General features: G+C 39.7%; 1 protein-coding gene across 1 annotated transcript in view; it reads left to right on the top strand.

Annotated features, from left to right (window-relative positions):
* The window catches only part of LOC129109070 (RNA-binding motif, single-stranded-interacting protein 3-like), a 109,815-nt gene that overhangs the window by 61,068 nt on the left and 32,861 nt on the right, over positions 1-15,886 (top strand). Inside the window, exon 5 of the mRNA XM_054621003.1 lies at positions 13,716-13,873. Coding sequence (XP_054476978.1) covers positions 13,716-13,873 — 158 coding nt within the window. The remainder of the gene's footprint in view (positions 1-13,715; positions 13,874-15,886) is intronic.

Genomic DNA, 15,886 nt, shown 5'->3' with positions numbered 1-15,886 from the left:
AGATGGATTTCCGTATGATATGTGATCGCGTGACATAGCGAGAATCCAGCTGTTGTGCAGTTAAAAATTAAGACTGCTTCAAATAAATACAGTAAAAATCTGTAAAATATGTACTTTTGCAGGTTTACCTTCATGTTACAGCCAAAAATGTAAATAATAGATTATGGCTTTAGCTTAGAAGATCCAATTGAGTGCCACAGGCAGACCATTTTCAGGAACATTCACATTCTGACTACAGAGGGCAAATTAGACATTAGCAGCCATGGTCCACCGAGTGGATAAAAATTCCTGGATGCTCTTATGAATGTTAAATATAGAGGTACTTGGGTCTATACTCACATGCTATTATAGTAAATCATACATAATTGCTGCTTCTATTATCTATGTGTGTGTGTGTGTATGTGTGTATATCTCTGTGAGTGAATGTAGTAGCATGTGTGTTGGTGATGAGGTCATTATTAATTGGTTGAATGGTTAGTGATGGGTTCTTGTTTATTAGATCTTATATAGGTACATTTGGGGTTATGGCACTGTTAAGAGCCCAAATAGAGCACAGGTCAGTTTGTGGTGGGTGCTCGTATGACGGAGCTTTAACCAGGCTTTGTCTCAGGAAGACACTAAAGCTGCTCAATTTAGTTGGTTTAAGAACCCTGTTAGAGCCTAATGGCTTTGTAAGAAGGGAGGATGTGGTTTGTACAGGTAAAATGAAGAGATGAATGTGAGTGTGCTGTCATGACGTGTCCTTGGTGGAGGATATGATGGTAATTAGGCTGCTGTTTTCTCAATGGAGTTACAGCGATGAGCCTACTTAACCTCTTGGTGGTGTGTGTGAGTGTGTATTGAATTTGTGTGAGCACTTACCGGAGATGAAACAGTTTGATTACAGTGTCTGTGCATGTGCATGTATCTTTTTCATGATTGTGTAGGAGTGTGTGTGTGTGTGTGTGTGTGTGTGTGTGTGTGTGTGTGTGTGTGTGTGTGTGTGTGTGTGCCCTTTAGTATTTGGGTGCCCTTTAGTATTTGCTGACTCAGGCTGGTTTTCCCTTTCTGAAAGTAAATAACCTTGGTCCGCCAAGCTGTCAGCTGGCCCCACTGTGCCCTCGTCCCAACATCTAAAGACGGAGAGAAAATCTCTGCTCTCACATCTGAGCTACACAGCAAAACACACAACAAGCTCAACTACAGAGAGCCTGCTTTCTGCAAAGAAGTTGTATCTTCAAAAAGCCACCTTCTGATGAAAAACTGGTACAGTTTACATGCTTTTATTCTCTGCCAGCATATTAAATTAATTCCCCTACATATTGCCACATGTTGCTTTGAATGCGTCGTCTGTAGCACAGAGACTGTTCTTCAACCAGAGGGCTCGGGTTCAAACTTACAAACGTTTGATAAAGAGGATCCTTTGCCTAACTTAGTGTTTTGCAGTGTCTACAGTTTGTTTTTTTTCATACCAAAGCATAACAGCAGCCAATGGAATCCAACGTCTCAATGAGAGAATCCCAATATTCAGTTCTGAATTCCAGGCCAGTGATTTCTCTATGGCCAAAGAAAAATCTCTGTTTTTTAATCTCTGTCTCTCTATGTATCTATCCATTGTTTATCTCTCTCCTTATAATAGAGTCGGTCCAGCTTTATCTAATCCTGTCATCATATTCTTCTCACCAATAGTTGTTTTTCTCTCACTTTTCCCCTCTAGTTTTGCTCCTATCGCTCGCACTCTTTCTCCGTCTCCCACTCTCCCAAGCCATCCCCCTGGAGGTTAATCCCTCCGGTTTCAAGTAGAGATAACCATGGCAACAGGCCACGGCTTTCGAGCTTTGGGTCTGTGGGACAAAGGCATTGATCAGGCTGAAATAGTGTCAGGTATAGAGTGCAAAACACACAACATGCACACGTGTACACACTTTTGCATGGAGGCAGAGAATCCACTAACCCTGACTTTTGCCGTTCAGGCACTGTGTGAAAATCAACCAAGTATACATGTAGCTGCTGTTGTTAAATCGATATATTTTTAAGTCTAACAAATCCCTGGAACAGGATGTGTTTAGAATGATGAAGACAGAAACAGGAAGAACATGAACAATGCCATTATAGGTAAATACAACTTTAAAGGTTCTCTATACGACATCTGTTCATTTCATTTTGAGAGGCATGTGAAGGCAATGGAAATGCTCTGAATTTCGAATTTGGCACCTTCAATAGCCATGTGGGATGAGGGAATAACAATGTGAAGTGTTCTGGTATGAACCCAAATGGTAAACAAGCAAAATGTGAGCTATTAACTTTGTTTTGGTTGCACTCTGGACATGTCAAACTTGCCATCTTACAACACACAAATTCATTCACACGTATTCGCACACACACACACACACACACACACACACACATACTTGACCTTGATGGCTGGATTGTAAAGTGACAGATGTAGTGAGAACACCAGTGTTGATGAAAAAGGTATTTTATTGAAGTGTAAACCAGTATTTCTCTCCTCCAGGACTTTATAGCCCAGGCTAGCAGAAGGTATGGGTGGATATCGACATCTTAACTCCCTATAATGCAGCAAGTCAACCAGCTTGTGTAACTTTTATAAGTGCTGCAAGTGTTATATGCCCTTGGATAATATGACAGTCTCATTTTTAGACTTTTATTGCAGTGCAATTAAGGTGAAACTAAGTATGTAACCTTTGCCTTAAGGCCTGCATTTAGACTCTAGCATTTACTTTTGTTTGTGTCTCCAAGAGGAATTGTTTTCCACAAATGTTCAAATGCAGGAAACAACAGATGCACGGTTGGATTTCTTCAGTCATCATCAAGACTGGGATGGAATTTGGATCAGAAAATGTATTTTATTGTAATATTCCTTCTACAAATTTTCAAATGGCATTTCACCCAACTCGTCTCGCCATGCATGGATGTAACATGACACAATAGGAACACCAACATTTGTCAAAATCACATGTGCCTCTTTCTTCTCTCTGAGCCAATGTGATTCTTATGTCTGAGCCAGTGCTTTATGTTTTAATCACTGCAGTGCCGAGAGCAAAAACCTACTCCTCCTCTGCACTCTACAAGAACTTTTTTAATTTTGCAGTTTCCCTTTAATTTGTTTTACTCTCTGGCTGTGGCTCTTAACTTCATTTCCCAATAATTTGTCTGAGGACAAGCCACATGCCATTAGCAAGGAAAAAAGAAGCCAGGAAAAAAAAAAAAAAAACTTGCATTCAATAAGTTTGTCTAAAAACTTTCTTTATTAATTTTCTCTTTTCTTATCCGAGAAAGTGCTTCCTCAATGATAATCCAGCAAGCCTTCTGGTTTATTGCCTTTTTCTAATGAAATCCTCTGATACAGACAGGCAATCAAAGAGCAATTCGGTGAAAGGAGAAGACAGAGGGGAAATAGAAGAGGTAGTATTTGAGTAATTTCAGGAAACAGAGCTTAACTTGCTTTCAAACTGTTAGAGTAGGAAGTGTAGGGTCATAGTGTTGGTTGCAACCAGAATTGCAGGGTTTGAGTCTCTCTCTTTACCAGCTGACTACTTCTCCCCCCCCTCATTTCCTGTCACCTTTACAAGATACTGCAAAATGATGACTTTAGCAAGAAGCTACACATGTATGCCTACTTTAGATGAAAAGACAGCTATCCAAGTCACGCTTGAATCAATTCTTGTCGCTGCAACTAAAAAAATGGATGTCGACATTATTTATTCAAGTTAAAACCAGAGGATTTTTGTTTGTCTGTTTGTATTAAAGAAAATAAGAAGGTTGGGCCATTTAACAAAACTGACCCAGAAATGTGAGAAACATCATTGGGCAATATTTAAGTTCAAATCTGTTTAGATTTTTCCTTACATGTGGTGTTCCCCAGGAATCAATTTTAGGTCTTCTTTTATTTTCTATATCTCTGCTGCCACTGGTCCTCGTGAAAGACTGAAAGACACAGGATCCATGATGAATTTCTGTGCTGATGATACACCAGTTCGTATGGTCCTAAAACCTGGTCAATAAGTCAATGTAACACACAATATGGTTGTTTGTCCTCTGGAAAACATTTAACTTTAACCTTTTTTCAAAACATTTGGCTAGAGAGATGCAATCGTGTTTTCATTTAACAAAAGCCAAATCATTTTGAACAACCATATTTCTTGGAAATGTAGTCCATGCTTTAATTTAACCTTGTTTGCACTTTTGCAATAGTGCTGCTCGACTTAAGGCCTTGAATGCATGGTAAAGATACTGCAAGATATACGTTTTTAGCTGGAGCACATCCTGAGATTCTTATGCATGAGTCCTTTAAAGGTCAATCACTCCTACAACCCACTTTATAGGCAAATTATGAAATCTCTTCTAAGCCAAATCACTATCCACTTTTAAACAATTCTTAAAACATTCCTTTCATTTATTTTTCTCAGGTCCCCTTTCATCTACTTCCATTACAACTACATTTAACCTTACTATAGTATTATAATTATTATGATTTCTAGTGTTGCATAAAGTTGACTTTAACTAGGGAATAGTACAACTATATATGCTTCAACTGTATACATTTACATCTGACAAATCTATTTTTCAGTTCCATTTATCATTCCCTTCTCTTCCTCACTTCCTTTTCTTATCTATTTAATTTACATTCGTTCATGCTTCTCTTCCTCCTACCTTGCTGCTGCCTTGATTATCTCAACCAAGTGTGACGCCTCTGTTTATGGCTGTGTATGTGTTTTTCATAATGGCTGTTTGTATGCCTGTGTGTATGTGAAGCTGCCGTTGTTAATGACTCCTTCTGAACTCCCACGGAACAGGCCTCACAGTGATGATGCAGCTTCAAATGCACTCTCTCTCAAAAGCATCATCAGGGTGTGTACCTGCAGAGTCAGAGACAACTCCCCTTTTTGGTTCAAGACTCCATTAATCATTTGGAGTGAGGATTTCCCTGAGGCCTGCTCTCTTTTCAAACAGACAACACAACATCAGGCTGTCGCGGCCTCTAATGACACTGAGACACATTTATCAGACATATAAGAGATTTGTTTCGAAATTCTCACTGTTGTCATCAACATTCAAGCCTAGTCATTGTTTTTTCTTTGCTTCACATTGGATTATTGGGATGGGATGCACTATTATCCTGAGACACAGGACGTCTGTGTTGTTTTTGAATGTTTTTATAGTCTGGACAGCATTTCAATCAGCCTAATCTGGACTCAAAAAGGTACGAGTTCTTGATCACTTTGTAGTAAACTTTCTAAAAATGTTAGGCCTTTGGCATGCTGCTTTATCAAAGCTTTACCATTAAAAATGCTTTTAAAAACTATCTCTTAATATGAATGATTTTGAATTTTGACTCAAGGTTATTTCTCTTGTGGTCGGTATCTTTGTGATTGTTTTAAAATCCCACCACCTCACCTTCTTAAGGAGGATAGTCTTTGTCAAATGAAAAATAATTTGATTTGAAATAAACAGCATGAATGAAAGTGATGGGAAAATATGGCCAAGGTTGAAAATAACTAGATTATTCAGTCTGTAAAAAACAGAGAAATAAAGAGTGGAGAGGTTTTGTGTAAATATAGCAACATGCCTTTCACTGCCAGGTGCTTCATTATAGGAATTCTTGAGTTGTAGAAAACAAATGGAAATTTTGAATGAGCTTTTATTGACCCTTAACACCTGCATGCATTAACACCTGCATGCATTAATGTACACTCATGCTTTAGTATATTTATTCTGTTAACACAAAAAAAAAACCTGCCACATGATGAATCACACTACAGACATACAGCTAAATTGAGTGGCAGGTGCAAAAAGAAAAAATACTTGACTATGTAAGGCGCTTTACTGTGTGTGTGTATATATGTGTGCGTGTGTGTATATGTGTGCTTGTGTGCGTGTGTGTATGTGTTCTCGCTTGCATGCTTGTGTGCGTGTAAGAGTGTGCCTAGGCCTGTCTCCCAGATCATCTGTCTGCATTCCAGGTAATTAGACTGACCCACAGCTGAGTCCCATTAGCCTTGATTACAGCATTCAGTACTACAGAAGAGGAGAGAGAGAAAAGAAAGAGGGTGAGGGATGTTTGTGTACTGTACACACTGTGTATGTTTTTAAGGCATTTTATGCTTGTACATGGGAATAGCATACAATGATTACACTCACACAAATTATGTATGAGTGTAATCCTTGTTCATGGGTTTTATGTGTTAAAGCAGTGCCTTGTCATGGTTAGTTGCTGGTCTCTTTTTGTGTCTATGTTCATGAGCATGTGTTTTATATTTCATAGCATTGCTCTTCAAAAATGTATTTTTCTCAACTGGCTTCCCACAGAGGGCACTCAGACATTTTACCAGTCAACCATAATTGTAATCTCAAACCCAAAATGGATAACAGGCCTGTTTGTGGTCGATCCCCACAAGATAAGAAACACCATATATTTAGAGTCTAAATGCCACATTTGGGATTTTGGCTGAAAAAGTCCACGACCGAGCCATGGAGAAGTAACAACAACCACATAACCACAGGAAATGACACCACTTCTACTCAGATGTTAGGAATCATAAATTGTGTTTGTGTGGTCGGTCTGTAGAATAAACAACTAGATCAACAAACAAAAGAACGCACACGAGATGAAACATTATCATCGCACCAGAATGTTGTTGATTCTATCTAGGCATCGATCCATCTGGTATTTTTCTTCAAATCACACCCAAGGGGAATTAACGCTCATGAGGCATTTTGGGTTCAGCCTATGTTTATTTTATATGCCCAAGGTTTTTCTGTCTCTCTATATCTCTACCTGCAGCCTTTCTCCCTCCCTCTAGTTTTCTCTCTCTCCCTCTCTTCTATCTCTGTCCGACCCTCTCTGATGGTTTCAGTGTCTCAGGTTCGGGTGATTGATTCTAGCTCTGGACGGCTGGCAGACAAGCAGCCTGCACACTGGTCTGCAGCACTGACTGCACTCTGCTCTGACTCTGTGATGAATTACTGTCCTTTTAATACACACAGTAGAGACAGTGTGAGTGAAAAAAAGAGAAAGATGGCATGAAAAGGGAAGAAGCCATGTTAAAATTGCACTAAGAAAGAGAAGACAGTAGAGAGCAATGCAAAAGTGAGAAAAAGATTGAGAATGAATAGAAGGAGAAGCAAACATGCAAATAAGTGGGTTAATTGCACACTGCATGTGTGACTAGAGAATATGAGAACTGTGTGTGTGTACTCCACATTATCTAGAGAAGCTCTTATTGCTTTAAATGAGTCATGCAGAGGGTGAAGACACAGGCAGTGTTGGAAGCCAGAGGGAGGAAAAATGTTCTGCTCGTCATAAAATTGAATTAAACATTGAAACATAGTCAGTCTCTCACTTAGTCAAGTGTGATGCCATTTCTTTGAATAGTCAGGGTTTCTATGCCGCTTCACAGCCACCAGAGAGCCACAGAGTGGAAAACAGCTTTTCTGCTTCCGAATGCTTTCATAAGTGTGTCATCACTTGAAAAGCCACTAACCACAGTTTGATGATATTTCAGCATTAACTCAACCCTTTAGTTAGCTCAGGTAAATTAGCACTGTAGCCAATTTAGCACAGAAAAAAAATGGTGTAGAATTCACAATGTTCGCTGATCAATCTTGGTGTTTTGTATTTCTGCTTGAAAATGTATTTCTTGGAAGTTTAAGGGATGTGACAAAAGCGATGATGTCCATTCCATTTTGTATTATTGTATATAAAAGCCCAACCTCTGGAGAAATTCAACACATAAACACATAGAAGAAATAACCAGCTATGGCACTTCTTGCGATGAAGAGTACATACCGTACATCCACAAGCTCTGGGATCTCTTAACTTGAAAATAGTACTTTGGTTGCAATGGTCTTTGGGTGGTTGAAACATGCAGCAATATTTCACAAACTGTGATCATGTTTAGATAGTTTTATATTTAATAATACATATCCATTCAATTAAATTCAGTTTATTTTGTATAACCCAGAATCACAAATTACAAATTTGCCTCAGAGGGCTTTACAATCTGTACACATGCGACATCCTCTGTCCCGGAACCCTCACATCAACACAGGAAAAACTCCCCTAAAAAAAACCTTTAACAGGGAGAAAAAAGGAAGAAACCTATGGGAGAGCGACAGAGAAGGGATCCTTCTCCCAAGATGGACAGAATGCAATAGATGTCATGTGTACAGAATGAACAGCATAACAGAGATACAGCACATTCAATGTATATGACATAAATGATTCATATAATCACAGTAGTAAGCAGAGTAACGAAGGAAACATTAAGAATACTGATAAAAGCAGCAATGACTATAGTAGAATTAAAATAATGATATAGGGAATAGTATTAGTAATGTGACTAATAATAATAATCGAAGTAGCAGTGGGTGTCAGCCGGGTCACAGCAGGAGGCACGACCACGGCCCAGGGACAGCCACGATTTATAGAAGCCTGCGAAGCGAGAAAACACAAAGACTCCAGGGTAGAAGCAAAGTCAATAAGCGTAATAGTACAGGGAATAATAATAGTAATGTGACTAATAATGATAGTTGTAGTAGCAGTGGATGTCAGCAAGGCCTCAGCAGGTGGCACGATGACAATCCAAATATAACCCCGATTCCTGGGAACCTGCGAGGCGAGAAAGCACAAGGACTCCTGGAAAGAAGCTTGTATCAGCTCGTATCAGCTCGTATCAGCTAAAGAGTTATTTGACACGTTGGTGATGTGTAATACAATTAAAAGGACATACATTATATGTATATGTACAGTGTCCAAATAGTCCTTAATACTGTTTTTAAAATCAAGCTAATAGAATAATCTAGTTTAAAGGGTCTCTGTAGCTCACACCAAGATATGGGTGCAAAGACTTGCAGGTTCGAGGTGTGACGTACATACAGATGGTTTTGGAAGTCAGCAGAGAGCAAATATATGGATGCAGTTCATGCAGTACGGCCTTGTACAGAAAAATGTTCCAATTTGTGGTAGGAAGGAGGATTAATCAACTTTAACATACAAACTGCAATGATGTGTGCGGAAACATGAATTAGAGACAAATTGTAACGCAGAATGATATTCTGATATATTCAAAGAAGATGTATTTGCATGCATGTATAAAATATCACCATAATCAATTGCCGATGGAATTGTTGGTTCAATTCATTTTTTCATTGCTTCAAAAGGAAAGCAGCATTTGTTTCCCTAGAAACCGAACTTTACCCGGTGTTTCTTTGTAGGACAATTGATATGATGAAAAAAGTCTGGTATTTATAAGTTAAGACTCTTTCAATCACCCTATTATTTAAAATGAAATTTAACAATCTGATACAAACCTACTACAGAAAGGCAAACACATGCACATTAGAAGCAGTAGCAGCCAACAGTAATACAGTATTAACTGGCCAGAGACTAAATGATGAGGTAATCAGTATCCAGTGTTGATTTCACTGAGGCCTCCAGTCATCACGAAGATGGAATAATGTGTATATCTGCATGGCTAATGAAACCCCGGGGATTTCAGGGTTTAGGGTTCATAAAGTATTTATGGTATGTTCATTAAGTATTGATTAAGCCGTTAGAGAGCATTTAGACACCCAGACAATCATTATGAAAGATTAGATCTTAGCTTGAAGAAGAGGAAGATGGAGGAAGGCAGAAATGTGAAGAGGGAAAGAGGTTGCGATGAGGGATGAATGGAAATGAAGACTAAAGAAGATGTGAAGAGGGAAGTGAAAGATATGGAAAAGGGAAAAGAGCAAGGACGGCAAAAGGGAAAGGAAAAGAAAGAGGGAAATGCTGCTCTTTAAATATTAATTAAGCATTCAGACAGCAAGGCTACCATTATAGGTGATTAGTTTTTAATCTGAGGAAGAGGATGGATGAATAGTAAGAAAAGGGGGAAAGGACAAGAGGAGGAGGAGGGTGGGCATGAGAACGGAGGAAGTTAAGGAGGGGGCTGAAGGAGGGCAAAGGAAAAGGAATAATACATGGATTAAAAAAGGAAATGAGCAGGATTTTGCAAAGACAAGCTTGAGAGGCAAGAGGAAGGAGTCAACATGTAATGAATAGAAAGTCTTATTTCCCTAATCATATACTGTCTCTTTATGGAAGTGTTCTTGAAAGTTGTTTTCAAGCATTTCTTGGCTTATGTCTTCCCTTAATTTTTACTCATCTTTCTATCCATCCATCTACCCGCTCATTCCTGTTCAGGGTTGTGCGAGGCTGTGATGTGCATTTGTTTCTGATGTGAAGTGTTGCTATTTGAGATGCAAGTGGGATTGCAAAGAAGTGTGACATTCAAGTACCGCCTCACCTCATACCCATCCATCTAGTGTACAGACCCAGCCGGTGTTTTGCACAGGTATTTAACCGTTGCTTTGCCCTCTCTTTACCCTCTAGCTCTTCAGCAGGTGTTGTTGCATTGCAGGGTAACCAGGAAGGTAGCATGATAAGAGGTGCGGACCTGCTTTAATGATGCAGCAATGAGGTTTAATGGGGCTGCAAACACAGGCTGACTGGCTGGCAGGCAGGCTACACAGTCAGGGAGAGGCACAGTTGGCGTGAAGCTGTTTCCAGCTCATGACAGATGTTACAGTGAGAGAAAGGGGGAGACAAAGAGATGGAGGGAGGAAGGGGACGGAAAGAGAGAGGTGAGCCATTTGCAACATGCAGAGTGAGAGATCACTGAGAAGTAACTTTATGCAAACAGTAACTTTGAGCAAAGTCAAGCAGAGTTCATGCACGTGAGTGCTCCGAAGCACTTTGGTTCATTTTCCAGGAGTGCTTGTGCAAATAAATGGTTTTCCAGCCAACTGTGTCTGGAGATGGTGTAGTGAAGTGCATTGTGATTTCAATAACCCACCCCTGTTGACTTTGCAACCATCTCACCCTTGATATCCCTCGATTGAGACATGATATAAAGGGCAACTATGGAGTTTCAGGCAGAGACTCGCATATAATCAGCAACTGGGGAGGAGAGGTTACGGCATCCCTCTTGTTCGCGTCAAATCTGCATTCATTCCCCTTGTTATAGTAACTGCAAAGTGTATGGAAAATGTGGCAGAAACAAAACAGCTGATACTCTTTTTGGTGAAATTCAGAAAAACACTGAGACTTTGTGCAAAACATACAGTCCTGGATCAAATTAGCTAGCAACCCCATTGACCACAGGGATAGGAAATCTTCTGTTTTACTGTTTAATCTTTTTTATGACTTGCAAACACGGAGAACACAATTCTATCATTCTATCGTTGCCTTCATAGACGGCCAGAGGAATTTCCTCTACAAACAGGGTAGCTGTGTGTTGAAAAAATCCTTTGTGTCCAGATCAGAAATATTACTTCATATTGTTGATAATTACAAAGTCCACGGCCACAGAGAGTTTAAAGCACAGTGGAGTATAGCCTCAGGTGTGCTCTGGAGGTAATTTGTTTGAATGACAGAAACTCAGAGACCTGCAACTTTAAACAGTATGAAATTGCGATTGATGTGTTTTTGTTTCTTCAGTGATTTCTCCACTGAATTCCTGTAACTTGGATGTGCAGTGGTACCTTCATTAGCGTAAGCCTAATTAGCTTTAGGCAGTGTTTCACTTTTTTCATTTTTTTTACAGCCTTAATCTTTTATTGTAAAGGTTTCTTACAGCAAACGAGTACATACATTTCCAGTTTTTCAACCAAGACCTTATTAAGCCATTATTTGTTATTGTGCATACCACAATGCCACTGAATCTAACCACTGCAGTGCAGTTTGTCACTGGATATAAACACATTCCCATAAGGACTTGTTCGGGCCTTTGCAAACCAGAATATATCTTGATTCCATAAACAGAAAGCTCATAGTGTAGTGAGATATATCTGGATGTTATGATGATAATGAGAAGGTCACACACCATGCTTCCGTCCATTTGATAAGTAAATTTTGCAAAATAAAACCCAAACTCTACCCCTGTCTGAAAGAAAAGTTGTAATCAAAGCATTATGAAGGGATCTTTAAAATGACAGTTTGAACAGGAGGAATGGATACAGCCAGAAAAACCTGTTTGAACGCTCACATGGGCACCTGGCGGTAATTTAAGACGGACAAATTGTGAATAGTCTTTTGTTAAAAACAACATCTTGTCTGTGTTGAAAAGCAGTGAAACTATAGGTTAGCAGGTCTGTGATTTAAGTAAAAGTCTTTGATGGGCTTAGTGACGTAACTCTTTAAGATCAATGACAGGTTCCACAGCTGTTATGCATGAGTCTATGCCTTTGATGTTGCTGCTTGCATAAATTCATGCACGCAGGTGCATGTGCTCAAATGTAGAATATTACATTCAAAGCCAGTTGCCCTGTGTGGGAAGACAACTGTGCCACTCTGTGTATTGGACACTCTGCCAAAGGAAAATCCCTGCTGACGATGAGAGATATTCAGACTCAGAGAAGAAAGGTACAATATTTCAGACTTCTTCACTGGAGCTTCTCTGCTCATTCTGAGTCACTGATTACATAGATGGCTTTGGTCACAGTCGGACAGATTTGGAACTCCCGCTCTCGAAATCAAACAGCTCTGGTGCATACGAAGAGAAAGCATCCATGGATAAAGGGAATATTTATGCTCAAAGTGAGCCACATAGGGCATCTATTTTATCACAGTGTATTCACCCAACAAAACACATGCACACATATATCACTAAAATAAACATTGCAGACTTTTCCATGACAACAGCGGCATCCAATACTACTGCACAGGGTTCAATGTCGGTGTGTTTACAGAGGCATTCTGGGAAAACTATGTATCCAGATACTTTTGTGAAATTATGAGACAGGTCTTGAAATCATGTAGTTTAGGTAGGATTTATAGAAGAAGTGTGTATTAGACCCCCTTTCTCTCTTCCTTTCTGGCTGTCTCAATAGCAAAATGGAGCACACTCCAACAAACCCTTTCCTGCAACCATCCCTCTTTAATTTGCTAGCACTCTAGTCACACATGCACACACTGGCTTTGGTCTCCTGCGGAGGATCATTTCAATGGAGTGCTGCTAAACAGAACAAAAATAATTGAAGTATAACAGTCTAACTAACTGAGAGTCACATTAGAAGGAAGTTCCCTCATTGCCTTGAAAATTTGTAATGCAACTCAGTTAACACCGATGAATCCTAAGGGGGTTTCCTTATTACTTCAGGGGTTCTGTGTGTGAAGCAGCTGCGCTGCCTTTTCAGTAAAACGTTTATTCCTCTTTTGAGGAGATATTGCCGCTAGAGTTAAATTCACAGATATTTTGTGGTGGGATATTCTACCATAAATATGTAAATAAAGAACTTGAACGGCACTGCCTCAACCTTTTATACACTTACTGCTGCAAAACCAGATTTAAGTGGAGGGAAATAGTAAACTCTTTTTTTTTCTCTTCCTTCAGTTCAAGCCTTTACAAATAACTTTGCTTAGTACAATGGAAAGTGAGGATAAATCCAACATCTGTACTGTTCACCATCCCACTACATTTCTATGTATATGAACTGTTGATCTTTCAGAAAATTGTTTTGTGAAGTTTGATTATAAGAATAAATAGTATAAAAGTGTCTATTTTGAGACCCATTGATTATTTCAAAGTTGCAGAGAACATTTTCTATCAGTGCTCAAGTCTTTAAGATTAGACTGAAATATGAAACTTTTCCTTTTTGTCAGACATTGAAACTTTTGTCTATACCAGATTAAATGAAGTGCTAATATCTATTGCTGTCTCTCCCAACAGCAACAGGAGCAGGACCCCACCAACCTGTACATCTCAAACCTGCCGCTCTCCATGGATGAGCAGGAGCTGGAGAACATGCTGAAGCCCTTCGGTCATGTAATCTCCACACGGATACTGAGGGACGCCAACGGCCTGAGCAGAGGAGTCGGTTTTGCAAGGTATGCACAGAGAGAGACGCCCATGCACACAAACTGTCACTTACGCTTATGTATCTCAGAAAATCTTTTATTTTCCAAAAAGTTAGTTCTTCAGTGCAGCGAACATCCACGGAAAGATGATAAAAATGTAATAAATACAATGACAACGACAAAATGTTCTCTCAGGAACTGCTCTTACGACCCATAGGGCACTGAGTGGTTAGACTTTCAATTTACCATGTGCCTGGATAAACTCAAGATAAGCCTTGGGGTCAATGTTGACACTCATCTAATTTATGACCTATAAGACGTTTGTAAAGGCTGAGTTTACAAGGTTTAATAACCCCACCTTTTCGGTTTTACGAGCATCTTCATTCCTGAGGGACACATAGACACATCCAATTGTGAATAAACAACTCAAATTAAAGTTGATATACTTGATGCAGGGCTGCACGGTGGTGTAGTGGTTAGCACTGTCGCCTCACAGCAAGAGGGGCCCGGGTTCAATTCCCGGGCCAGACAACCTTCTGTGTGGAGTTTGCATGTTCTCCCCGTGTCAGCGTGGGTTCTCTCTGGTTCCTCCGGCTTCCTCCCACAGTCCAAAGACATGCAGGTTAGGTTAATTGATGACTCTGAAATTGCCCGTAGGTGTGAATGTGAGTGTGAATGGTTGTCTGTCTATATATGTCTGCCCTGCGACAGACTGGCGACCTGTCCAGGGTGTACCCTGCCTTCGCCCATTGACAGCTGGGATCGGCTCCAGCACCCCCGCGACCCTTAACTGGATAAGCAGGTTACGGAAGATGGATGGATGGATGGATACTTGATGCAAAATAACATGTGCCTTAGTTGATATGCTAGTCTTAGTCTTAGTAAGTCCTTGTATTTTATATATATTTAATCTACTTCAAAATCAATATACCCATTTATATCTACATAGGTCTGTCGGTTTCATGATATAAATGTCTATCTATTTTGTCTAATTGTTTAATTCATTCAATCTTTAATTCATCAGTTTATTCAGTGATTTTTAATAAACAGTTTGGTACCGTTCTGCAGCTGAGATAGCCCAGCTTTCAAATATGAAAGAACTTAATGGACTGTGTAAATTAACTATTATTAATTTGGTCAAAGAAGGTTAAAAGAAAGAAACAAGATAGTTGTTAGGAGGGGAGTGGTTTGTTGTTTCTGCCATACACTGCATCCTGTTTCTCAAGAAGATAAAGTAACAAGAAGTCAGAAGAAGTTTTTCTTCTATGCTTCCAATTCGATTCTGGACTTTGACACTTAAGATTGATCTCTGATCCCCCTGTCTGATGTGCCATGCAGCGCAACTATTGAGAGAAAGAGACTCTAAAAGAAAAGACTCTAAGATGAAAGACAAATTAATACGGGGCGAACCTCAATGAAGAAGATGAACAGGTTCCGAAGATATCAGAGAAAGCTGAACCAACTGCCACAGAGTGAGAGATGGAAGAATGCAATTCCAACAAACTACTATCACCAACAAGATCCAAGATGCAGAGATTACCACAGAGGAACAGCTGCCACTTCACACAGCTTAACCTCCCTACTAACCATTAGAACCGTCAGGTGAAAACAATTCAATTTCCAGATGTAAATGAGTTCGATGTTTCTAGGCCAAATAAATTTAGGTCAGATAATTAAATAATCCTAAATAGAAATATTCATAAAACAGATCAATAAGCTTAGACCAATATATCTCAATTAAATTTAAATAAGAACTAATTTGAAATTACTTCACAATCTTCCCTGGTGCTTCAAAAACTCTTCTGAACGGTGCCTTAATCTTTTGAAATAAATCTACTGTAAAAAGCTCAATCAATCAGCGGCTGTGGCACATGAGGTAGAGCGCTTGTCCCGTAACCACAAGGTTGGTGGTTCAAACCCCTCTACCTGCAACATGCCGAGGTGTCCTTGAGCAAGACACCTAACCCCAAGTTGCTCCCCGGGCGCTTCATTGCAGCCCACTGCTCCTCCGGGATGGGTTAAATGCAGAGAAATAATTTCCCC

Source organism: Anoplopoma fimbria, chromosome 20 (genome assembly GCF_027596085.1).
Source record: "Anoplopoma fimbria isolate UVic2021 breed Golden Eagle Sablefish chromosome 20, Afim_UVic_2022, whole genome shotgun sequence".
In the NCBI taxonomy this organism is placed as follows: Eukaryota; Metazoa; Chordata; class Actinopteri; order Perciformes; family Anoplopomatidae; genus Anoplopoma; species Anoplopoma fimbria.
The sequence above is the reverse complement of the archived record's forward strand: the minus strand, read 5'-3'. Positions and strand labels throughout refer to the sequence as shown.